Below are 28,000 nucleotides of genomic sequence, written 5' to 3'. Positions count from 1 at the left end.
TTTCTAAATGTTTTGATTTGTTTTTATATGCAAAAATATGAATATAGTGTTGGAAATTGTGTCTGGAACATATTATCTGCATTTACATTATTTCCCATAGGAAAATGCGTTCCGCAATGTGAAATCCGACTTAGGAATTTGCCTCCAGAATGGATTAAATTTGTGTGCCGAGGTACCACTGCATCTCTTGAGAAGCTTTTAGGAACTGGGAGGTAATCAGAAAGCCTGGTGGAAACCCACAGAATCACAAGGTGAACATGCATAGAAACTCCACACAGGGTACAGGATCAAACCCGACAACTTGGAGCTGATCCGCTGCACCACTTTTAAATAAGCATCCAAGACAAAATTTGCTCAGTAATGCAAATTACTTTTTCTTCTTTATGACATTTTAGTATGCAAGTGCCAGGGAAGCATCGACAAAATCATAAATCCCCACTTGAAAAACTTTGAGATCAATATCCAGAACTCATATTTCAGCAACATAGACACAAAATCATGAATGGGTTCCTCCTGGTGATTAGTGTGTATACACATGTGGGCGCAAAATAAAAGGTGAAGGAATGTAAAAGTGACTAGTGCCAGCTGGCATATATGGGCTTGAGGGAATAAACTCCTCCTTTCTTTTAAGAAAAAAAAAGTACAATTTAGTAAATTTAATAAAGCCCAAACTGTATCTCTATCAAAAACACTTGTTAAAAAAAAAAACACTGGTGCTAATTTATTGCTGTCACACCCTTAAACTCCATTAGCACATGAAATATAATGGTAAACATGATAATGAAGGATTGCTATCTTGACACTTCTGTTTACCAAGCTCGCTATTCAGTGAGAGTTAAAAATATACTGTATAGGAAGCATGAATGGTGTTGCCCTAACATCTTTTAATAAAAGCTAAATGAAGTGTGACTGTTCCTGACACATGTGTACGTGAACTAGTAAATTAACTACATAAAGACTGAATAAGGTTCCACTTTTGGACCCAAACTGAACAGAAAGTGGTGAGGATGACTCACGGGTGGTTGGTTTATTACAGTTGTGTCCGTGCCGGAAGTACTGCGGGTTCTCCAGCACGGGAATGCGGCTCATTCCTATCACAACGGCATCAGGACCGGCGTCCAGTGTGCAGGGCGTGATGATTCCATGGTTGACGTGATGAAGTGGACTAGCAGAGTCTTCCTCCCCGCTGATCACTGCTACAGGACCTGTGGACAGACAACAGCACATTTAAAACTAATTTAAAAAGAAAACTAAAGACAACGTTATAAATACCTTCCCTTTATAATTCCATGCGATGTGATGGAATGTCCATGCAAGAATTGAGCATCAGTTATAAGAGAGAAACTACAATTTCCCTCACCAGCTTTTCTGTCTCTCTCACTTTCTTGTGAAAATTAATAAGATGAGAAACAGCTTGTCTTATTAAGAAAAACATCAAAGCCTTCCCTTTTACACTTTCCTGTTTCATGAAAGATGGCACAAAACACTTGAACTCGAGACACTTTTCAAAATCCATTTCAAATCCAATATGCATTGAAAACATATATGTGCATGTATGTATATCAACATCAAATCTGGCAGTCAGATAATAATAGATCTTAGGTGATTTTGTGCATTATGGAGAAATGTATAATTTATGAAAAATTATATATAATTCTGGCTTAACAAAAATATAAAGCTTTGTCCAGGTATCCAGTATTTTTTTTTTTATTCTCCTTCAGCCCACATATCTAATAGATAGAACAATAGATGATAAGCTGCTTTAATCCTAAGTGAAATTAGGATCTGGTTCTTGTGAGCTGCTAGTTTTCATTTAAATACACACTCCAGCGACTGTGTTATTTGACAGATCTTTTTTATGGAACATCCTGCGATTGAGAATGACTTTAAATAGAAAGTCCTCCCATCCTTTGCCGCATTCATTCTCTAGCCTTTACTGCACCAAAAGCCTTTTGGAACCATTTTGAAATATTTCCATGCAATCTGTGGCCAAGAGACAGACTGATTCATGCAACCCCACTGCTTCTTGTCTATGTTTACTGCTTATCACAACTGTAAATTGCAGCTTCTTCACAGGGGACAATATAACTATGATGAGACTAACCAATTACAGAAACACAACTGGAGAGAAAAAAATCGCCCTCTGACTTTTTGCTGCCTGCTTTTCTTTATGAAAATTAAGTCAAAATTAATACCGATGAAAAAAAGGAGACCGGCTATTAATAAGCAATATAATGCAACGTTCAATTGCTTTTACAGTGTACATACTTTTAAATTTGTCAGGAATCCTTAGGAACCTCGGAGGAAATTGCACGCCTACCATTTCCTGCTTCGTTTACATTCTCCGTGACACTGCATGACTGCAGCCTGATGAGTAGAGGATAATCCAACTTCTCAAATGGGCTCTACAGCACTCTGACCTTGTCCCAGTGAAATGGCAGTTCTACAGCACTTGTCCTCACACTGGACACTGCCCTCGAGAAAACCACTTAACCCGGGCAACTCCAGAAGTGAAGCAATGTGGCACTCGATGTTCTTCTCTGCTCTCATCAGGGTGGCCTTAAAATTAAGAACCCAGTTCACAGTGGATTTACCCTTAATTAAATGAGGAAGGCAAACGATACGTATTGGTATTGATACTGTAGCAAATCAAGTCATAAATGAGTAGAAACTTGGTAAAGCAAAATTCCTTTTATGCTAGATGGCTGACATCTCTCACTGGCCTTGACCTTCACGGAATAGTTTGGATTGTTCAAATCTGTTTTGATGTGCATTTAAATAAATTATAAATGTTGATGCTTTACAAACCAGCCTAGAAGTTTGTCACCTGGAAAGTGTGCACAATGTAAATTATCAAGGCCAAATTCCACAACCCTCGTTCAGTGCAAAAATGCATTCCAAAGTTCAGATAAGACCCAGAGGAAGCTTTTACTGTCCCACTGAGCTAAATCAAGTTGGTATCTTTCAAAGCTACATACTTAGACCAATTTAACTATTTTTCTTTCCCCAGAAATAGCCATATGATAAAAGAAAAGGAAAAACTTATAAAATTTATAATGATGGTATTCATACTGTATTTATAATGACCTATTGCAATATATTTCTATTAACCTCATTATTTGTGGAAGACTTGGGGGAAGAAAAGAAAAACTACCCCTTTATTTAAACAAGGGAGACAAATAAACCATCTTGCTGTTATTAATCATATTGTGCTTTTAAACCTATACCATGAACACTCATGAACATTTACCTAATACACCAACTCAGACAAGGTAAAAACTAAAAGATTTTTTAAAGAAACACATTTTATATATACCGTATACATATATATGGTCTTAGTACCCGTCGTTAACAGTTGAAGACTTTTTATAAATAGTTAAAAGGTTAAAGCTAAAAATAAGCTGATCATCTTTAATGTACCCAGATATTATTATTTTAGGTTGAAGCTTCTTTCTGTACGGCAGAACTCTCTGACTAACTTTTTAAAACAGTACAAAGAATTAACACTTTACTGGGGCTTGAACCATAGACTTTCTGAGCAGTAATCCACAGCTTAAACTATTTTAACCACTGTCCGAAACTACTGTACTTGCCACAGTTACTAATAATGCTGTCAGTGCATCAAAAGGTGCCTCATGTGGCTTATGACACAGTAGTTTTAATCAGATGCCGTTTAAAGGCCTAGGTTCAATTCCCATCAATGCCCGAACCCCTGCCACTAGATGCAGTGCCAGTCCAAGCCCAGATAAATTGATAGGGTTGCCTCAGAAGGGGCATAAGGCATAAAACCTGTGCCAAGTTGTGTGCAGGTCTAATGGCCCACTGTGGCGACCCCTCAATGGGAGCAGCTGAAAGTCCAACAACAACTGTCAAGTAAATTGCTGCTATAAATATTGTCAAATTGAATCTGGTGACAATGGAAATGGGTTTCATGCAACACAAAAAAGTTAGAAATAATTATTACATAAAATCCTGTCTCCATGATAAATTGTAACAAAATTTCTTTTCAATATTAGCATTACTATTTTTTTAAATACTTTGTTTGTAAAATAAATCTGTACTAAAGAAGTTCAGCCTTTTAAAGCACAGCAGATTAAAAGCAACATGCAAAGTTATTACGTTTTTTTTATTATTACTTATTTATTTTTATAAGAGACCTACAATTATAACTGGAGCTTAATTGCAATGATATAAGATAAACAGACAGTCCTTGTTGGACTTCTGGTTCTGGTGCTTAGAAAAAATATCATTCTTTAAAATAAATATATGCTATTGTTGTTTTAGTTCAGTATAATGTTTCCCCAAAGAGAACGTTTTTTTGTATCGCAGTTGTAAATGCAGGTCAGGATAATTTCTAACCCAGACCATACTGTATATCGAGGTTATACGATGTACTACAGTATATTCTTTAGTTTACTGCTACACTAACCATTCCTCTGTTTCCGGTTGGATAGCTTGGGAGAACATCAATATTTATGATCCTTCATGAAGGAGGAAATTTATGTTTTCTCCATCAGTGCAATTGTTCATTTTGTTTATGAGGGTGTAAAATGCATCTGAAGCATAAGGGAGGGCAAGGATCACCTATCTGTTCACATAAAATCTAAATCTGGCAGGCATGTGTTTCAGCTGGTAATGGTTTGACTCAGAAGCCTTGCGCAATAGCCTTAGGGGTGCAATGTAAATGAGATGAAGAATAAAACCAAAGGTGAAAATACAGTATATAAACCTTTCACTAGAGGGAAAGTTAAAAGAAACTAGAATGGAATTTTAAAACTTTGCAATCTAATTTAAAATTAAACATAAAATGAGTTAACAACTGAAACAAATGAACTGATATTACCAAGAGCTCTATCTATGCATATATTACACTTTTTTTAATGTGGCATAATTAATAACCGGCTGTGTGTCATACGGTGGTAATGGGAAAGTGGTGAAAAGTCTAAGAGTGAAGTCCAGCACAAATAAAAGGAGTCAGCTTTAACTAAAATAGGGTACAGTAAATATACTGTACTGCATTCAAAACTGCATTCTGAGCAGTTTTGAGCTATTGAGCCTAAAAGTTTCTGCAATCCATAGAGCAAAACTGTGCTGTGCATTTTTATTTTCCAAATAAAACAAAAAGTATAAAAAAATTCTTATCACTAAAAAAAAAAAAAATCACTTTATGCTAATATCTTGTCATAGAATAATACATTTTAATACCTCAGTTTTGACAAAAAAAGTCTGATAGAATTTTATAATTCCAAGTTACGGGACATTTATACAATAGATCTTCTGTAAGAATATCAAGCTGTTAGAAAGCAAGAACTTTTTCCTTTGGCAGAAGTGTGACTCAAGCCCTTCGTCTCTGTGGGCATTAAAGTGATGGGTGCTATATTCAGGTGTCATCAGTCACTCGGGCGGCCAGCAGAACAGAAAGGTGCTAGAAACCCGATAATATGGCATCGCTCTAGGCAGCTGGGTGCTGTATGCCGATTGAGCTCAGGGCATTAAACATTTACCTTTTATTACCAGCTCAGAGGGAAGGGGAGAGGAAAAATGAGATAGTTGTGCTGGCCACTGTAAAGCCACAATCGATCACACCTCGGAAATGCCCTGAAACTCAGCTGCTCCAGCAGAGCGGAGCAAACTCCCTTCACCGAGTCTCACTCAAAGGCCACAATACCAAGTCCACAACAACAATACACACACAGGTTTAGGAGATTGCGTGCTTAAACTGTAGACGAATATGCTGCCGATGGAGCTATTTCTACAACTAGCAGGGAGGAAATCATGCATCAGGATTTTACATTGCACATTCCAGAGGCAGAGCCAGGCTCATTCAATCAGAAAGCTCATTTTCACCGATATTATCATTGGAATGTGTATTTGATATGTAGGCAGGAAAGATCGTCATTTCAAATCAAGAATCATATCCTGTGAAATAATAAAAGAACCTTCTGACATTTTTTTAAAGCAGTGATGAGAGCAGGATGTATTTGAAGTATCTAAATTGACTCTCTCTCTCTCTCTTTCCTAGCTGTTTGTTATTACTTTCTACTTTCAGTAAATCAAATATTTATTCATCACATATAAGGCACTCACATGTTTATCCAATATACTAATGTAATGTTAGCATGCATGATCCCAGAATTGGTATAATCCAATTGATTGGTGACAATTACACAGTGGGACTGTGCTATTTTTCAAAATACAGGTCCATGATTTCATCGTGAAACTATGCAAGTGTTTGCGTTTTCATATTATTGGTAGTTTGTTCTTGCATCAGCTCTATTTATGAATTTGAGGAATGCAAAATGTAACAAAACTGTGTCTTCAGCAGTTTGGAACACTTAGTGCCAGGGGCTGTGACTTTGTTTCTTTGAAAATCCGGCAATTTTAAAACCTAGGAAAACTTATTTTGCAGGATTTATTTTTTGTTTATTTAGCAGGCTAAGAGCTCAAGGCAGGTTCATTCTGCAAGTAGCACTGCTTACATGAAATAAGTCTGATTGCCATGCCATTGCCAATCAAAATGCTTTTGCATTACACCGTCATCTTTAAAATTGTCATGATCTTGGACGCAGCGCACATGTAAAAAAAGAAGACATTGTAATGCTCCATCTGAACCAGCAAGATGTTATGATATGCGCATTTCATGCTGTTATTTCCTCTGACTATAAAAATCACGTATGCTACAGTATTCTGTTGCTATGCAGGCCAAGCCGGGAATTAGTTTTTTATGTTTTCTAACTATTTAACTTTTCATACTAGGTGCTATAAGGGCAAAGACTCCTTTCATTTATGGTAATGAAACTAACAGTAGCAAATTAACAAATGATATACATTTACAGTCCATATGCCATAGGACTATATAAATAATTCATATAAGAAAGATATTAAAATAAGAAAGTGAGTCAGGATCGAGTAGTTTTAAAGCTTTTTATATATATGATAAGTTATAAAAGGATCCCTTAAATTATTTTATATTATACCATTAAAATTCTTGCCTACACACCAGCCTATTTAAATGTATGAAACTTAAGTAATAACACTATAAACACATGAATTTGGGCTTATACTGCTTTCACTTTATATATACTGTATATACATTTAAATATAAATTTTTAGGCATGTTCCTTTAGTACATAATTATACATGGTATTACATTCTACATTATTATTATTATTATTATTATTATTATTATTATTATTAAAAACATCTTTCCAGGTTTTTTAAAAGCCTAAACCCAAATGCTTTTTGCTGAGTGCATAATTATACAGTATAATATAACTTTTGGGAATCTGGGAACAGTATTGTGTAATTTCCAGGACTCCGCCTTCAAAAAAAGATTAGTTTTGTGGCTATTTTATCCTTTAAATGTCAGACTGTGTGGTATTCCATTGGTAAATAAATCACATTGACCTTGTTTGGCAGCCATTAACTTAATCAAGATTCTCACCAATATTTGATTCATGGGTAATTATGTGAATCATGTGTCTGGTAAAATAAAATGCTTCAGGTATAAAAGTCCTAAGGACAAGGGTGCGAATTTCATTGGAGAGATAGGAGAATTAAATTTTTATCATTTTAATTGTACTAGCCCTAAACTGTACCATTAAATGTTATTTAAAAAAAGAAATAAGGGAAAAGCTAGGCTTATTAAGACTAGTCATGTACAGTATGCGGGCCAGGGGTAGCTCAGTGGTTAAAGCATTGGACTACGGTTCGGAAGATCCCAGGTTCAAACCCCACAACCCCCAAGTTGCCACTGTTGGGCCCTTGAGCAAGGCCCTTAACCCTCAACTGCTCAGATGTGTAATGAAATAAAAATGTAAGTCGCTCTGGATAGGAGCGACTGCCAAATGCCTAAATGTATGCACCTACAGTATTAACTCTCACATTCAGATGTCCATATTTGGGAGGTTTTTATTATTTTTTGTTAAGACTGATCACAACAAGTGTCTGTGAGAAATATAAATATTCCATAATACAGGTATAAGCCTTATTTAACATTTAAGCCTGTGTTACACAGAATTAATATGGCATCCATACTTACTCTGCTAAAGTTCTCAAATGTTATGATGCTTTTGCTACTAAATCTGAGTGCAGGATCCCACTAGGTAGCCAGTGAGATGGCTTTTAAATGGTGTGCTATCATTTATCGTCTATGCAGCCCTTTGTGTAATGATTATTTTAGTTCTATTGCTGTTTTATATGCACATTTCTACATACAGTACAAGCTTCATTTCAACACCCATAGACCTGCACACTGTTTTAGACAAGCCTGGCCTGTCCTAGAGTATATTCAGAAAAATGTAGGTGGTTTATTTCAATCCAGTTCTATTTGATTATCATTTTTAACAACACACAAGAACTTTTTACAGAAACTGATCTTTTGGTCTTTTTAAAACTTAGCTTAAGCTATTTGATCTTACCAGTGTATGCTGTCTAATGTCACTGCTTCCTGTTTAATGTTTTGTAATGGTTTGGAAAGGGTTGTGGGTGCTGGCTGAAGCTCACTATCCTATAAGTGGAGTGCTGTAATTAGCTCACCTTTGTGGTGTAACAACACCGCAAACAATCTTTTATCCAGAAAGTGGGGTTCTTCATTACTTGAGTGCTCGTAACAAATGAAAGAGCAAATGAATAAACCAAGTGCCTTGGCAAACCTGCATCACCATCTGGAATTGGGAAATTGTTGCATGGTTTAGAAGAAATTCTCCATTGTGGAGGCAACTAATCCCTGAATTGGGCCTGTGTCTGGACCCCCGTAATTGATCCAAGTGTGAAAATGCCTTTAGACCAAGGTTAGCTCAAACATAAGACATACTTCTTCTTTCTCAGCTAAAAAAAAGCCCAGCACCCACTTATCTCAAAGCACCTATCACACCCAGCACTGCACCACATTCCTTCCAATCCTCCAGCACTGCTCGACTGGTCCCACTATCTCATATGGATCAAGGAAGACATGCATCTAGACTGTTTTCTGTCCTGACTCCTAGGTAGGGGAATTAACTTCCAGCAGAGTCACTGGCAATCTGGGAAAAGAAAAAAAAAATTCAAATTCCAAAACAATGTTTGACTGATGGTAGTTAGTTACCTAGTAACCCATTGTAAGGATCTATCCAATGATTGAAACTTCGAGGCATTTTTTTGTAAGTCACTCTGGATAAAAGCATCTGCCAAATGCCCAATGTCATTTGATGTTCTCTCTCATCCTGTCATGTTCTACAACTTGAATATATTAGGTCATAAGAATAGCAGAGGAGTAAAACCAAATCACTGCCTTGGTGTGATGAAATAAGATTCTAAGTCCACCAGACTTAAAGTAAAATCACTTTATAAAACACACACACAACACACACTGCCAAATAAAATCTCCCGATACCCACGTGGCCAAATTCTGCTTGGAAAGGTCTAAAAATACAGCTGTCGCAAATCCAATCGGCGAGGTGAGCCAGTGTCATGCTGAATCTGGGTTAGGATAATGGGCTCAATCAGTCGTCAAGCCGAAAGCAAATGTAATTATTGTTTGAGTCTACTCAAGTAGCCATGCAGGTGGCTGCAGGAACCATTGTCTCAGCATTTTCTTGCCTCATAGGATGGAGCTGTAGTAAAAGATATGCAGCTAGAACATTGTGTGTCCTTTAACTGGGTTGCGCTGAGACGTCTCAGGCGTGCACACACATTCTCACTCTATCTCACACACACACCCTTAAGCCCTCATATTTGCAAACTGTACAGAGGTGATAAGCAATTAAAACAAGGGACTTGCATAAAGTTTGCTACAATCTGAATGACTGATATTTCAATTGTCACTTACTCAACAGCAAACACCAAAGGTTTCCATTTGATTTAACAAACAAAGTTAGACCCTGCTGTTGAGTCTATTTTATTTTATTTTAGTTTATCAGAAAAGCTTCATTAATTCCTTCATAGTATAATACTTTCTACATGCATGTATTTTTATTGCAAAATGTCATGTCTAAATGATGCATTTAATTCCTTGCATCTTGTTACAAGTGGATAATTAGGGGAGCTACTCTATCATTATACAGGATGTCCCAAAAGTTTCCATACATAGGGGAAATTACCATAATTAAGCAATTACATGGACATGTGACACGGACAACACAAGCTCATCAATAGTGGGAAAGACAAAAGGAAGAAATGGCAATCATGGAGAATATATATCTATTAGTGCTGTCAATCGATTAAAAAAAATTAACTAATTAATCGCACAATTTTTTTGCAATTAATCGCGATTAATCATAATTAAAAGACTGAAACTTTTTGGATATGTAAATGTAAATAATTAATGTAAACTCAAGACAATTAAACTATTTAAATTCAAATATGATTGTTTATTGAAATTTTTGTTCTTCAAACACAGATTTTCTCATGTAAACAACATACCTGCAATAAACCATCAATATTCTCCAAATTAACTGTTGGCTTGAAAGCCATATTTATTACAGAAATAAAAACACAGGTATGTGCCATTTGTGTCATTTGAATTTCAAAACAATCAATGCAATTTACATTGGCGAGGCCCTGTAGAGATTGTTTCGGTGGGGTGTTTTGCTTTTAAGTGATATGTCAAAGACGAATTACTTCTGTGGTATTTAAATTCGGCTTTGCAAAATGTACAGATTACTTTTGTTTTATCCACAGAACCATCCGGCAGAGTTTTATACTGAAACTTTCCGTCTAAAAGTCCTTCCTTGGTCTTATCCATACTTCTTTGCACGTTGAACACACGTCGGCCACAACAGGAAATAAAAAAAACTGCAACCGCGTTAATTGCGTTAAATTTTTTTAATGCGTTAAATATTTCAAATTAATCGCATGCGTTAACGCACTAATTTTGACAGCACTAATATCTATATATATTTTTTTAAATACATTTTAAAAGTTACATTGTGATAAAATGTGTTAATTTGCCCAATATACAGAGACATTGGGGTCACCCTGTAGAGTTAGCTACAATTTCAAGGCACCATACTGTATTATTCAACGTTTTGTACAAAAGAGTCATGGAAAGTGCCTTTCAAACAAAAATCAGTCATCTTTCAAACACAACTTTGTAATAGACTGGAACCATCCAGGGGGAACATTTCAGATTGATCATAGCCTTAGAGATTTTACTGATACCTCACACAAGAAATCTTGGCAAATCATCAATCAGCTTCATGAATCCAGATGGCTCTGAAGGAAGATGGCTGAAGGCAACACTACAGAAGGATGTGACAGTCTAAGTCCATTTCTAAGTACTGATTGTTTCACCACACAAAGGACTATTTTTGCCAAATGATACTCCTCAGGCAAGATCTTACCTACTGTATGCTTCACTAATTTAGAACTGTACAAACACCATCACTGGCTGAAAACAAAAAAGTATAGAGGATCCTCCTAAACTCCTGAAAGAAATAAGTTCCTCCCAGCTCCCTTGGGTTATTTTGATCACTTAGGAACTCTGTAGAACTACAACAGTTCGGAGGATAGGGTGACGCCTTTGGTCCCTGTGTGGGTGGGGCTGTAGTGCATTTGGTTTTCTGTTGCCTTTATTTAAATTTAGGCATTTGGCAGATGCTCTTATCTAGAGAGACTTACATTTTTATCTCATTACACATCTGAGCGTTAAGGGCCTTGCTCAGTAGAAACTTGGTGGGTGTGGGGTTTGAACCTGGGATCTTCCATAATCTGGGAACCATAGTCCAATGCCTTAACCACTGAGCTACCCCTGACCCTTTATGCCTTGGCAAGACTTTTTTGGCAATTTGAGCTGCATTGGCTTATCTGTGGGTTCGGACCGGATGAGCTGGCCTTTGGTCACCGTAGTGATTGTTGAGATAATCAATGGTAATTTGTTACGGTTTTGCGATGTTAATGTTATGGCTGATCGCTGTGTATGACAATATTTTTAAATGATCCAAATAACATATTCCCAAAATAATTTTGATTGCTCAGTTTTTTCAGTCATCACATTCTTCATGCCTGACTGGTATTCCCATGATCCCGTCCCTTAGATCTGACTATCAAGTGACCATACTAAGATATTGTATATGCCTTGACGATCTGATAAATGACAAACTAGGGTTAGCAGTAGTAATATCACTAGTAGTGTCACTCACTCATTCAATCCTATTGTCTCATATCGTGTAAGGTCTGTGAGTGAACTACTGTACATTTTCTGTATTTTCTGCAAAAAATCCATTACTGTAACTCCCATCTACCTAAGCATAAGTTGAATTGGTCAAGCTGATAAACCATCCTGTTAGCTGTTTTTCATTTTGAACTGTCTAATCTGATCTTCCTGGTGTCTTCTTTTCTTAAATCAATGTGTTGCCGTAGGGAAGCTGTCATGTAATAGAGTAGAAAGACGAAATTGTTCACCATGGTACATGATTTGAATTCCTATACCAAGCGAGCTTCATATTATACATTACTTGTGGGTAATGCTCAGTACTACTCACCCATCTTATAATGACTTAAAAAGCATCTCAAAGACTCAACTCATCTGGCACTCATGAGTTTTATTTTGCATGACGTTTTATTTTTGTATCTTCTTCATTATATTTGTCCTTACATTGTACAGTCTGCACTTACTGTAGATTTTAGCTCTTGGCATCGGAATGGAGTTTCCTTTCTTAACTCATACAGCTGTCTTGTGCTATTTCTGAAAAGCAAGCATAGTCATGTAACTCCTGCATCAACATCCGGGTGTTCTCATACTGTAGCTCTATATTTGGCTTGTGCTTACTTCATGTGTAAACTGCTTTGTACATACAAATGTGCCTGTTTAATAAAACTGTATAAAAAGATGTAAAATATACTACATAATAATCATATGAATACTGACAAAACTTTAAGTCCGTAAATGCAAACTGGCTTATCCGAAAGTCCTGCATGCACACGACGATACACACACACAAAAAAAAAAGAAAGAAAAAAGAAATCTTCACACCTTAGCCTATTTGTGATGATATAAATATTCGATGTGGAGGCTGTGGAACATTGCCCCAGGCTTATCTGCATTTGAGAGAAAGCAAACAGCTCTCGTTTGCTGTTTCAATAAAGCCCTGGCCAGCATCCTTTTCTGCATCTTATTTTGCATGAACACCTTCTAGCTTTCCCTTACAATCTTTTTTGCATTTTTTTTTTTGTGTCTGCTCTATTTTGCGATGCACAAACTGAGACAAATAACTTCATTGTCTGAACTGCAGAGTTACTTAGCAATGTGGCTTCATTCCAAACTACTCATATTTCAAAATGAAAGATTTCATATCCACTGTCTCATTACAAGCAAGAAAGGTATGAAGATGCTTAAAAATACAAAAAGCTTGTTCAATAACATGTTTTATTTCATAGGTTTTTTTTTTCCCCTAATAAAAGTGAGGGGATTTAGGTGAGGGGAAAAAATAAAATACTGTTTCATTTGTTGCCTACCACTGATTAATGAGACTCTGGAAACTCTGTAACTGTAAAATAGTTGTTCACTAGCAACCGTCAGTTTCAGGAATTTCTTTTCATATTTTCCAAGTATGAGGTCAGAGGATGTCTCCACGGGAGATGTCTTTTTCTTCTCTCCAACACCAAGCAAAATCGACATGTTTTGGCTTGAGAATTGATCAGCTGTCTCACAAGTGGCTGCCTCAATTCTGAATGTCATAAATAGATTTGATGTACCAATCTGGAATGTCTGGCTTTCTTTCTCCAATTATATGAATATCCTCAAATATTAGATATACTCGACATATTTGATTAAGCACTCAGTAGAAATGGATCTAATTAGGATTGTGCGCCATGAATATATGGAAAATTACCCAAAACTCTAAAGGGGGGAAAAAATCTGTGTGCTAAGCAACATTATTTACAAGTGATAAAAAAGGTTTTAGTTGCACAAGTATAAAAATACATATGTGGAAGACATGCAAAGTGTTTAAGCAGCATTCAAATCCATTCTTAGAAATAAAAAAAGAGAGAAAGGAACGATATGACACCCACATCCATCTTTTTTTTTTACAACTTTATCAGTTTATGGTTGTTGGTGCCGGATGGAATAGTCTGAAATATTTCAGTGGATCTCTAGGTATTTCACTCTCAAGGCTGCCTCAATGTAAACCCAACAGGTTTACGCTTCAGTTTTTAAATGAGTAGCTACTAGTTTGTGCAATATTACTGGACTCATTAAATAAGCCATTTTCCCTTCAATAACACACTATTTAAATGTCTCTTGTATGTTCATGCCATAATTTTTTTATAGGTATGTGTATTAGGGTTGTTCTGAGGCTGTGATTTGCTGATTGGATTGTTGGGGGTTTGACACCACTGCCAGGTTGCCACTGTTGGACCGTTGGGCAAAGCCTTTAACCAGATGCTCATATAAGCATCACAAAGGGACGCAGGACCCACTGATGAAAAATTACACAGGACTGGTGTAAAGTGGACAGTAAAATTCAATCCAATTCTATTTAATTTTATTTGTATTTGTATAGCGCTTTTACCAGTGAAACAAGCCAAGGGTGACAGTGGCAAGGAAAAACTCCCTGAGATGGCAGTAGGAAAAAATCTTTAAGAGGAACCAGACTCTTATTTGGGTGATAACGGATAGCAGGAATTGTTTAGCAGTCATACTGTGTGTTAGACAGCTGGAAGTTCAATATACTGTAGCAGATGATGTCTTTAAGTTAATACAGAGATCAGGCTCAGGATAAAGAACTTCAGGGTCTTTACATTTACAGATAATGCCTTCATCATTTAGGGATAGGAAGATAAATGTAAAAGATGTGGAAACCACCTTGTCCTTTTCTATGGTCTTATTCTTGATGCGTTTAAAATTTAAAATAGGATATATATGAAAAAATTGGCTTAGAGCTCTGAATAGCCACAAGCTCACAGCTCATTTCCCCCAAACCTCCATCAAATACTCGGCTATTTCCTTCTCCTCTAAAAAGGGGACGAATTCCTTAAAAGATTTACGGGGAAGGAGAAGACGATAAGCAACCAACCATTTTTTATTAACCATCTTGATTATGGAAAGCGATCATCTCGGCCGCTCTCGTCCTTTCACATCTCATTTTTAGCTTTCTGTGTAATGTGCATTATAATTCAAACCCCCTCCATCCCCGAACATGAAATGAGGCACAAATGAAAGCACTTAGACATATAAAATTGCCAGAATTGTTCATGTATTCCCAGAGGAGGAGAGGGGCCAATCAAAAAGAGGTCGACTAACAATCGGTGCAATCCTTTTGTTTGATCCCCGAGGAAGAAAAGACAGGAGCTGTGAGCCCTCTCGCACACACGCTCGTCATGTCATGTGATGACATCTTTCCTGTGACATAAAAAGAAAAAAAATAGAAAAAGAAAAAAAAGAAGACGACGAAGAAGACTTCCACCCACATCTGGGATTCAAACAATTAAAGCTATTTTCAGGAAGTGTTTTCGGTACAGTAGTGCTCAACAAACACTTCAGCGTTTGTGTTAAATAAGAGCAGTGATTTGCATCTGCCCCTGTGCCAATGTGTCATGTTCTTTTTGAGGAACACAGTTCGAGCTCAGAGCGTGGTAGATTTATAATTTGTGTTTGCACACATACAGTATGGCCCACTTTTGCAGCAAACTAAACATCAATACAATGTTAACAAAAATGTCAATAACTGAAATATGAGAAAAGTAAAAAAAAAAAAAAAAAAGACTGCTATTTGCTAAATTCTGCGAATAATAGGCGATAAAGAAAGCCAGGAGCATTACTCTGAAACATTCTTATGTGGCCGTCTAAGTCATTTGACGTGTCCTATTTACATGTCCCAGTTGGGGACTGCTTTCATTCAATCTGAATTCCTTGACTGGCATCTCAATTGACCTCTGCTGTGTCACTCTCGCCTTCATATTAGCTTCTCAAATTAACTGCCATCAATTCTAGGTTGTTTGAAGTAGTTAACTACTTTTACTACAGGTGCTAATCATACCATAGCTCTAAAAGGGAGCAGAAAAGAAGAAGTATGCACGTAGGGCTGAATTATAACTAATTAGAACTGAGACTTAAAATGAAAGGAGGAATTAATGAGCTGTTTAATTACACTGCCCCTTTTAAAAAGCATCTCCCTGGTGCTCTGCAATTTAACAATACTGTCTTTTTAATGCAAAGAATCACTAAGGGCCTTCTTTGTGAAGAAAAAAAAAAAGGACCAGAAATTTTTGCACCAGTAAAGTGAAAGTGTGCTTTATATACTGATATATATTCCGATCCAGAATATGCGTGGTGTGTGTAAGTGTCAATATCGGAACCATCGGTAACGATAATACTGGCTGGTTGGTTAAAGATTGGTTACACATACTACATCATGAAGGCATACGCATGAGAAAACATAAGAAAACGATTCTGGTACAATGGCATTATATTTTCCCCTACACTTTTTGCATAAATTGTATATTTTATAAAATATTTCACCAGTAAATTAAATATTTGGGCATTTTAAGCCATTAAAAGACTTTTTATTATTTTATTTTTTTTACTTTTTACTTTTCTGGCATACAAATCACGGAAGTTTAAAAAATCAGAAATGCTTTATACTGTATTCTCAATAATCTCAATAATCAGGTGACAAATAATGTAAAAAAAAATATATATATATATATATAAAATATATATATATATATATATATATATATATATATATATATATATATATATGTGTGTGTGTGTGTGTGTGTGTGTGTGTGTGATTTGCCCCGCAAAGCTGCACTAACTGTACTACTGAAATTATTACCATTATGGATTAAGGTATAAATAAATATTTTACTCTTTACAACAAAAAAAGTCAACAAAAGAACTCCATGTTAAAAAAAAATAATAATACAATGCCATGAATGATTAGTAGATACCAGCTTGCCAAGAAGCTAACAGGGCATGCTGAGATGTGATTCAAAAAAGGAAATGATGTAAAACGGACGTGTGAATGCACATCTCTGTTTCCCGTTGCCTGGGCTGGAGCTACGATAAACGAGGCTTGTAGTGGCCCCATTAAATCAAGTGGCCAGTCACTGCATGCCAGCCAGGAGTATGTGGGAGAGTCCTGATGTAGCATGGAAATAAAAAGAATTTCTCACTCCCTCTAGCACTCTTGCCAGCCACAGCCACATCTCCTGTGACAGCCGTGACAACACACCATGATGATCACAGAAATTGCCTATTATAGATGACAGTTCCACTACAGCCCCTCGTTTTTTAATGCAGTGTACAGGTGGCGTCAGCATGCTTTAGGAACCTCTGAGCTGGAGACATGAGCACCCACATGTGAGCTGATTATTAATTGTTTCTCCTCAGCATTGTTTACGGTTTTCGATAAAAAAAAAAAAAAAATGTGGATATCTCCTGAGATCTTCCCAGCCCCTTAGATAGTTACCCGAGCAACAAACTCAGAAATAAAATCAAATGTGCCCGCATTGAAAATCTTACCCAGAGGGTGTGCGCAAATTAGCCATTACGCGAGTGTTCTATAACATTTGCCGCGATCTTAGCAAGGGGTAGAAGGTTTTTTTTTGTATCGCGTGAAAAGGGTGCGAAAAAATTAATTTCCTGACAAACTTGTTCTCGGCATCTGTCACAGAGGAGTAAATCTCCGTAGGGTGGTGTTGAGCTGTCTGCGTATCATCACGCCCATCATTATCAAAGCATGTGCGCATTACGCCGCTCTAAATCATGTTTAATGGTGTTGTGGCAGTGGAGATCGGGCCGTTTTGCAGTCATTAAATTGATTTACTGCGCTTCCTTTGAGCAGCCTGTAATGACCGCTCATCTCCACCACACAACACACCTCAATCTCCATTTCATGCACGTTTAGGATGGAGAGGACGGCCTTGACACCCTCTCAGAGGCTGTTTTCCAGCATCCACTACTCTCAGGTAATAAGGTCAGCTGCAACACATCCTTAGGAAGCTCGGCACCGGAGAATGAGGTATTGCTACGATACTGTGCATGTTAGTGAAAAAGAGAACATTTATATTGGCTTCACGAGGCTATAATGACTGTCTGCAGAGAATATAGCAATCTCATTTTGTGGGCAGGTCAAAGGCATTTATTAATGCTCACATTGAGCCCCACTGTAACCACAGAACTACAGGTGAGCCTAGGAGAACAATTAAATGCTCCATTGGTTGATTTGACTTGTGATCTGTAGCGCAGAGACAAAGACACATCCGAGACTGAAGGAGAAACGAAGCCTACATTAATCTGAATATTTAACAGGCTGGCTTGTAAAGGCAGATTTAGGGTACCCATAGAAGCCTGAGGATTTTGTCACCAATTAAAAAAAAATTATAGATTTTTTTTTTTAAATGAGGGGCCATTCTGGTTATTATGAGGGACATTTATAATGTATTATTTACTTGTGTAAATTATGTCTGTGAAATATATATAAAAACACATGGAGGCTTAATGATCAGCACTGCTGCCTTGCACCTCTACAGTACAGGTTCGATTCCCACCTCGGGTCTGTGTGTGTGGAGTTTGTACTGTATATTCTCTGCATGCTTGGTGGGTTTAATATCTATTTCAGTAATATCTATTTCAGGTTGACGCCCCTGTACTGTACATGTTATTTGGTACAGAAAAAGTCTCTGCCTAACTTATTAATACAAAGAAATAAAATGTTGTAAGGTTGAGTATCTTACATCTTGTTTTACGCTAAATTGTATTTCATTCGCCGTCAGCCAAATACACTCCCTGTTTAAAGTCGATTATTAAATCTGGCACATGACTGTTCATAACATCACTTTTACTCAACCCTACTAAATTCTGTAGAGCCAGTTCGGCATGGTGCTGTGACAAAATCAGCTAACAGACAGACAGACAGACATAAAGACACACTTTTTCCCGAGGTTTCTGGTTTCTGTTTTCAGGTCCTCCAATGTATGAAACATAAAGATATTGTTAAAGAGCAAGTTCTGGCCAATGTACAGATAAAACCTTTCTTTCATATATATAGATACGTATTTTTCTGACTTGTTTGAGCTGACAGTAAGAGTATGGTAAGTCTAATAACCACTCTTTACAACCATGGTAAGGCAAAAAGGATCGCAGAATACACAACATGCCTGAGCCTGAGATGGATGGGCTGCAACAGTAGAAACCCACTCCTGAATTGAAAGACTGAGTCACACAAGGTCACCAGAACTGGTAGTTGAAAACTAAAGAAATACTTAGGAGACATAATGATGATATAAAGCCATATGGAATAGGCGTAAAACCCGAATTGGCACTATTTGAGTGCAAGAAGAGTATTTTTCTTGCACTCATGATAAACTATTTCAGTCTGAATACCTGACCAATGCCCTTCCAAACCGCTTTCATTGCCATTTTAGAGCACTTTTCTTATCTCACTAGAAATTCCAACAATGTGTTGTGACTGCAGAAAAGCCGAAAGGATCAAAATCAAGAAAGAAGAGGCTCTATCTAATATCCACCTGCAGCAAAGTGAGGCACTTATCTTTTCAAAATTGCAAAATGGAGAGGTACAACACCAGAGAGAAAGCTGTATTTATGCAGTGACTCTAATGTGTTAAATGCAGAACCGTTTCTTCCACCGCTACAGTATGCAGACAGTATATTTCTGCCTCTTTTCTCCCCCTGCCCATCTGTTGATGAAACTACATGTAACGTTAACCTCAAACGCAAGCATCTCTGTGAGTAGCTCGATATGTTCTGTGTGTACTATACCAGCAGCTGACACTAAGCCGCTCTCTGGCAGGGAACACTCTGGTTAACCGGTGAGTGGAAAATAGCCTGTGGCTTATTTGCAGGCCTATAGTGGAGAGTTGGCTAACCTTTTGTGACCGCAGAGATAGGACGATGAAAGGCTGGTGAGGACAGTAAAAACATGCTGACTGTATTTGATTAAAGCATGGGGCGTATCATTAAAGTTCAGCTACAGTACAGTACAGTACAGTTTTGCCCTTAACCCAAATGGAGTCATGTTTGGAATCTGAGGTTTGCTTTGTTAGTTTTACTTAGCTAGAAAGTCTCAAATCAATACAGATGTTTATTCAAATGGGATGATTATATATATTATAGATTAAGGCCGGGCGATATTTAAAAAAGAAAATGTCATGTAAGATCATTAATGACAAGCAAAATGACAGCAGGGGGTTAAACTAAACCACTTTTCATCAGGGCACACAAGGATGGAGAGGTCCTCATCTTAAATAACAATAAATAAGGATAATAGAATGAGCCTATGGTTGGTGACATTAAATAAAGTAAGCAAGTAAAATAAACTGGTATATTTACCTAACATCAATAAGATGCAATTAATAATAGAAATGTAAACTCTTTAACTCAGTAGATACAATGCTATAATTAAAAAGTTATATCTGTTTGTAGTATGTCTGGTTTTGGTTGGAACAAGAAAGCCGCATTTAAAGGAGTCTTAAAAATGTGACAGCCTTAGTCAAAACGCTATGATGTCTTAAAAAGCAGTAGTCGCTTATAATGCTATGCTTTCAACCTATCGAACATGTAATGTTTTTGAGAAAGTCTATGGCAGTGTACGTACGTATATGTGCTTCTAAAGAATGGACGGAAATGAACGCAAATAATCAGAATAAATAGAATTCTATAATTACTTATAATTCATTTAAAATAACCTCAAAAGACAAAGTCTAAGTATGTACTACTGTACATGTAATACACCTAATGTAAAATAGGTAGACATACTATTATGTTTCGTATAAATTCTCTGAACTAAGTATTACTGCAAGTCAAAACATTTCAGACCGGCACGGTTATGTTTAAGTCATGCTCATTACCATTTCAGCCATTTATGATTGGGTTCTATCCCTTCAAAGGATCGTCCAACTATCTAATCCAAGTAAAAGCTGTGGGTCCAGACAGGAAAAGTAAAAAGAACAGAGGTTTTGTATGCGACGCCACCCATACACACTCGTATTTACTTCTAGAGATGCACAACTTCTTGGTGGGACTTAAAAGTCTGTATTAAGAGCATGTAGTTTAGGGAAGTTGCTGAATAATCTTTGCTTCAATACGCTGAATTTGAATTTGCCTTAGACAGCCATATACGTGTAGAGCTTCTCTTGGTTTCTATCAGCACAGTTTCGTGGGCTTCAAAGGAAAATTTTCTACAGGAATATATACTGTATGTAGCCTTTATCAAAGAAATGCCTTAAAGAATTCTAGGATATTTTTTGCCATATTACCCACTAATCTGCTACCTCAGTGGGTAATGCTGTGGATTTTTAAGCTCCCAGAACTGCCAAGGTCATTGGGCAAGTCCCTTAATCCGTCACTCAGTTGTAGCCTTTATCAACTGTAAGTTGCTTCTTAAAAGTGCCAGCCGAATCTAAAAAATAGTAATAAGTGTTCATACTTGTTAACTACATTAGACTTGTAGCTCTAGCCCAAAACTAAAAGAAGAAACATCTGACAGCAGACATGTCCATGTGATCTTGGACACTTGTGCTTTGTTTGCGTGTGTTTCATTTCTAAATTGTTACTTTAGCTAGCATGATCAGTTTAACAATGCGATTTCAGCATACCATTCACTTCACTGTCCCATGCCTATAATGACACACTGCGCTCCCTCAGAAATAAGTATGAAAAAAAAAGCATACTTGTGAGAACATAATGGTCTCATCAGGTCAGAAGAGACATCATTGGTCTCTCTTTCACTTTCTAAAATTAGCATAGAAGAGCAACATTTATCCAGTGCTAAAAATCCATCTCGCAGCTTCTAATGTGCTAGCCATGAGTCACTACTAGATCATTTCTGCTTCCACAGTTATTGTACAAAAAGCTCTGCTCCCTGTGACTGCAATATTACTCCAGGCTTGAGATATTATCAAGTCTCAGTTCTGCTAGCTATAAAGGAAACTCTCATGTCTCTTTATGACCACAACTTCAAAATCATGCAATGATCAAGCAATAAGATTGAATTAAAGGGAAAAACCGGGGCCAAAGGATTGGATTCTAATTCAATCAAAATGCCGGCCCACACCAGGCCTATAAGAAAGACATTGCTGGAAGCACCTAAGAGAAAAAATAATAGTATCCGATCCTGGTAATGGTGCAATGAAATATATGGATAGCACTCCAGGAAAGCGGCCCATATGGGAGGAAATCAGTGAAATGTACTGAAGGGATTGTGCATTAAGCTAATTAGCCTGTGTCCTGTTTGAATACATTTTTTCTTATTACCCTATGTTCTTCCTGGACCCTGGATGCACATAATGTTCATTAGTTCTCCAGGATCATATTTTATTAGGCAAGACAAACAAAAACAGATTTACAATTACATTACATTTTTTTCTATATAATAATAATAATAATAATACATAAAAATGCTAAATGAAAACCAATGAGTACTGATAATGGCCAGCCCAGCAGAGAAAATAAATGAAAATCATTATACTAAACAGTATGAAACATTATAAGTGTGTGTTTTCAGAGGTTAGGGGAGTATTTGAATAAAGTCAATTACCTGCCATAATCATGCTCGTTCAATACTTTGTTTTAAACATAAACTTATGTTCATTAAATTTTACTTTAAACTTTAAGTTTAAAAAACAAATACAAATTAAATGAATAGTTGCTCCTTTTTTTCTGCAAATCAAAGGCAACTAGCATCATTTTTACTGCAGCACATTGCCCATCTCACTGGAATAGGGTCAACTTGGACTCATTAGACATCATGACCCTCTTTCCATTGCTCCAAAGTCCAACTTTAATGCTTGATAGCAAATACCAATTAGTCTGACTAACCAGTGGTTTTCTTGTGGCTACACAGCTGTTTAGTCCAAATCTTGTAAGTTTCTTGTTACATGTGTGCATGTGGAAACATTATTACTTTCTCTATTAAACATAGCTGTAATTCCTACTGTAAATTTTTTGTATGATGCAACTTTACCAAGTCTTTAAGCAATCCCTGACGTGCTTCTTTCCTGACCACATTTTCCTCCAGAAAGTTGACAGTTCAAAACTTCCTGGTTTAAATTTATATAACAATTTTTATTTATTTCTTTGCTTGATTTAAACTTTTCTAAAAGGGTGACTTTTTTGCCAGGTGGTGTAGAAGGTGATGCATTCATCCCAAAAAGCACATCCTAAATCTTTTATTACTCTTCTATTAAAAATTTTTCTTCTAATCAAAAAAAATATATATAACTATTAATTATTATCTTTACATTATGTGAAGTGGCTGCCATGCTAGTCTCTTTAAATGAGCTTGAGCTGAATTATAACCGGCACTACTGTCAGAGCTGCTGTTAAAGAAAATAAATTGACACCTTCCGTTCAGGACGGAGAGAATTTAACAGCGCTATGGTGTACTGTTTGAACCAGAATATGTTTGTATATTTCATCCCTAATGCTCTTAGTGTAATAGATCCTAAGAAAATAACGTTATATATCGTATTTTTTTTAGATAGGTAATATGAAAATTTGTGTAAGAAATAGATGCTATAATGAAAAAAATCCCTTTAAGTAGACGTATTTCCTGCACTTAGCCTTGTAAGGAAAATCTCTGTGATTATATTGTTATTGACAAGCATGGACATCTTTTTTTTCTGTAGTCTTATGACTCATATACAAGCTGCTCTTATAATCAAGCCCATGGGCGCTTAGCACAAGAGAATGAAAGCAGCAGCAAAATCATTAAAATGGCAGACGCTAAACAGCATCCATGTTTGAATGGCAGGTAAATCAATCGTATGTAAAGCTACATGCAACCCTGCAGTGATTTAATTCAAATCTGGGGGGCTCACCAGGGGAACAAAGAAAAAAAATCACTGCCACACACCCTGTGTACACACTGTGATTATCTTTGGCACCTAGAAATAGGCTGTGATCAAACTCCAGTTGCCAAAAACAGGGCCCCCGAGCGCCTGAGACAGGCATAAATCGGCTTCATACAGCCTCGGGTAATGACTGCCTAAGACCTCCAGCTGATGTGAGGAGGAAAACAGGACAAGTGGGTCTATTATTGTAGTGAGGGGATGCTGAAAAAGGCTCTATATTAACGTCACAGTCTGAACGCCGCCTCCTTTATAGCTCTTCAACCTTGTCGATCAGGATGAAGTGCAGTATAATGAGGCGTTCCACTTAAAACACAAAAAAGGAGCTCATAGTCTGTAGAGTGAACAGGAATGCGTCACAACTTGTGAAACAATGGTATCTGATGGGTGCAGCAAAAATTTTTAAGGGGAAATAGCAGTCAGGCACATTCCATGCAGTCGTTTTTGAAGGGAGAGAGAAAAAGATGACGGATGACTTTGCCACAATGAACCAAGCCAGAACTGCAACTTTGTTTAAGATTATTTTCATATTGTCCTGATTGTTTATTAATTTTTTAAGATTTAGCAATGAATATCATCAATGGTGAGCCAATAATGTATATGAACGACACTGAATGTCTCAGTCAAAGATTGTTGTATATACTATCAGCTCATCCTGAGCTTTGGTTACTCGAGTTTAAAAAGACATTATGGCAGTGTGGGCGTGGTCGAGTGTCACCTGCAGATGGAGAGAGTCGGGCAAAGCCAACAGGTAAATGTGACTGAAAAGCAACTTTCACATTCACGTCAAGTGCAAGACTATAAATTTGTTTGCGTCTGTCACCTGAAAGACTTATCCTGTCACAGACATGTTGATAGGTACACAGAATTGCTCTCTGTCTTCAGACTTGTTCCAAGAAGGCGCTTAACGTGATTTAGATTTAGATTATCTTTATACAATTCACACTTCTGAAGCTGTTATTTTTTATTCTATTTTGGTCTCGACCTTAGCCCCAACCATCCTCTACCCACTGTGCACTTATCTAGCCATAAGCTTCAGAATCTGGAAAGTTTTAATCTGATTGGCTGCCTACCCATACTTCTGTTTATATGCACTTGTGCACACATGCTTTTGATGGGTAAAGTTACTTTTGAACACTGTAGCCCCTTGAGTTTTAAGAACAAGATACAATCACACCATGGATAGTGTTTAAAAGTGATTTCACAGTTGAATTTAAAGCACTGGTGATTGGAACAAGATGTGTTCGCCAATGGGCTTCATGAAGGGTTCTTGATTGGTTGATTGCAGTATATGCCAAATGGCTGTCTCCTATCTTTAAATATAGGTAGTTCTTGGCCATGGTTGATGACAGAAATGGACATCCTTCATTGCCATAGTCTGGCTATACCTACTGGCTATAACTACTTAAAACAAAGAACTCTTTTAGGCTTTAAAAAAAATCTGGTAAACTTAATGCAGCTCAGACAAAACCGTATTCAGATATAATTAAAACTTTACTTATAAATATAAGAATGGCAGGTTTCTAATTCTGATCTAACATGCAAATCATTATTTTATACAAACAAAACGTCAATAGGTCAAATTGCATCTGTTATAATTTGTATGATGTTATTATTATCGATGGGTCGATCATTAATTACAGCTGACGATCAGTCGAGTTCCTGTACATTTCACACAATTGATTAACAGTAAAATGGTAAATGCTAGTTAGCCTACAATGACAATGTACATCTGCTCTGACAGCTGTGTCATATTTGTAACCTTAATATATTCAGTAATGGGTGGTTATGCATGTTGTGATTTGATGTATATATGTGTAATGTACTCTGTATTAATAGTCAAGTCTGGTCAATGTGATTTTCAGGAAATGCAACAATTGCAAGAAGAAATGTACTGTGTAGTTAAACTGTTTATCAATCAATCAATGCCTGGCTTACTTAAACCGATGGTCAATTACGGAATGGTTTCTGACTCCCATGGCTAATATACAGGTATGAAATATCACTTGATATAAACGTCAAAAAAAACAATAACATATATGATGATATCTGAGTCTGATAAGCCAATGCATGTGGTTAAGCTGTTAAGCATCCAGGTCAGTGGTTTATGTTGCCTCTTTTACGCAATTGTATTCAACATTTATTCAACTGAAGAGCTAAAGTGCTGATAGAGGATCCACATTTGTAAACTCATTGGTAAAGGAATTGACGCATTGGTGCTCATTTATAAATCACATGTTGATCCAAACCTTATATCTACATTTCAGGTGTATGTTGCATGAGCTGGGTTATCTGTGTTATTTTCTTTAGCTTGTATAATATTGAGCATAATGGTTTGATTATTTAACAGCAATTTAATTAAAAGCACTCATTTACATATAATCAAATCAGAAATTTTTGAACATACAGATTGGCCAAATTATCCCTGATAAATGAGGAAACTGTTGGTGGAATTTGTGTATGATCACATATAATTGGACTTATTTATATAACCGTAATATGCTAGTTTAATAAATCACAACATCTGTCATACAGTTTCCTCTGACTTGTTCATTTTTTTCCTATCCTCTAACACAACTAATTTACCCCATAAGCCAAATAAAAGTCCTTTCTGAGGTATAAAATATTAAAAGTGCAGGACAGTGGATAAGGAACAGGAGCAGGGATGGCAACCTGTGATCCGAGACTTAATTTAGGATGAAATATTGTCATAACAAACTTTTTAACAGCAGTACATAAAGCACCACAAATCTGCACATAAATCTGTGCTCTGAATAAGCCGGAGCAATTTTTTTATCAAGTCTCATAGTCCAGCAAGCACTCACTTGGGTAGAAGTTGTGACAATACCATAAGGTTTAAGGTGGTACAAAGTGTACATGGAGAACTACTACAGTACCTGCCTTCACTGAACCACCTGATGGGTCACATCTCAGATCAAAAAAACAAAGCCTGAACAGTAAACTTTACATTGCAAAATATATTATCCTTCCAACATCAATAAAACCTGGATGAAAAGATCTCGCCCAAGTCAGACTTCTGGCCTTTTAAACACTTTCTTTTGAGCCTTGCCCACTAGCATAATACATGCTGGCGGCCTTAGTGGTTAGCACTGTTGCCTTGCACCTACAGTACAGAGTCCGGTTTTGATTCCCGCTTTGGGAAGTTCTCCCTGTGCATGATGGGTTTTGCCAGGTACAGTTTCCTTACACAGTTTCCTTACACAAGACATGCAGAATAGGTTAATAAGCATTCCCGAATTTTTCGGTAATGTGTGAATGGGCATGTGAGTGTATATATGTGTGGGTGTTCTGCAATGGATTGGCACCCCATCCAGGGTGTACCCTAAAACTACTGGGATAGGCTCCAGACCCTGTGTGACACTGTATGCAAGGTAAGCTGTAAAGATGTTAAGTAAGTGAATAAGAAATATATTCCATTCATTTCGAGTCATAATAAGGAGCTAATCTCTTTAAGTGCAAATTAAACAAACAACTTTCCTCTTACCTTTCATTCCGTACTTGTTGCGTCTGCCGTACTTGTTGATCAGCACAAACATCACAATGAGAAACACGCAGCCAAAAGCAGCCAATCCAACAGCTATAGACATCTACGGGAACAGAGGGAGCAGCGAAGCGGGTAATTAAGAACAGCATGGCATTAACGCGGAGCAGAATATAGAAAATGCTCGGGGTGTGAACAGGAAAGAATAATTTCCAGCATTGAGCTGTAAATAAATGTAACACTTAAATGTAACATGCATCTCACCCCGAATGAGTCCTCGTCTGGCCTGTTTACATCGCTCCCAGGCGTGGGTTCTCCTAGAAAACAACAAGAGAAATTGCGTCAGGAAACAATATGGAAGACATACCTGGCTTGGAGTCCATTAAATAACAAGGAATATGTCATGGTATTAAGGTGAATCATTTTATGCCATGTGAACTCACAGGTGCTGTTGAAAATAATATGAGCACCTGATTTATTAAAGGGAAGGAAGTAATCACAAGCTGGAACCAGGTCCATTTTGGCTCGAGAAAAGTGTAACTTTTCTGCACTAGTCTGGCGAGTTCAGCACTCGAGATCAAAGGGTAATTCCAAGATAATTAATTGCCCAATAATGGAACAGGCGCCATGGGTTAAAGTGATATAAATGCAGTTTTAACAGGAAGCACAGGTCTTCCTCCTCTGGGCTTAAACTATTTGTTC

The 28,000-nt window shown here is 37.0% G+C and overlaps 1 protein-coding gene across 2 annotated transcripts in view; it reads right to left on the bottom strand.

Moving 5' to 3' along the window:
- Window positions 1–28,000, bottom strand: part of ntrk3b (neurotrophic tyrosine kinase, receptor, type 3b) — a 132,018-nt gene that overhangs the window by 26,152 nt on the left and 77,866 nt on the right. For both annotated transcript variants that reach the window (XM_053512440.1, XM_053512439.1), the window contains 3 exons: window positions 27,563–27,615; window positions 27,302–27,404; window positions 1,017–1,205 (listed from right to left, as the gene is read on the bottom strand). In XM_053512440.1, coding sequence (XP_053368415.1) covers window positions 1,017–1,205; window positions 27,302–27,404; window positions 27,563–27,615 — 345 coding nt within the window. The remainder of the gene's footprint in view (window positions 1–1,016; window positions 1,206–27,301; window positions 27,405–27,562; window positions 27,616–28,000) is intronic.

This window comes from Clarias gariepinus, chromosome 15 (genome assembly GCF_024256425.1).
Source record: "Clarias gariepinus isolate MV-2021 ecotype Netherlands chromosome 15, CGAR_prim_01v2, whole genome shotgun sequence".
Taxonomy (NCBI): Eukaryota; Metazoa; Chordata; class Actinopteri; order Siluriformes; family Clariidae; genus Clarias; species Clarias gariepinus.
The sequence above is the reverse complement of the archived record's forward strand: the minus strand, read 5'-3'. Positions and strand labels throughout refer to the sequence as shown.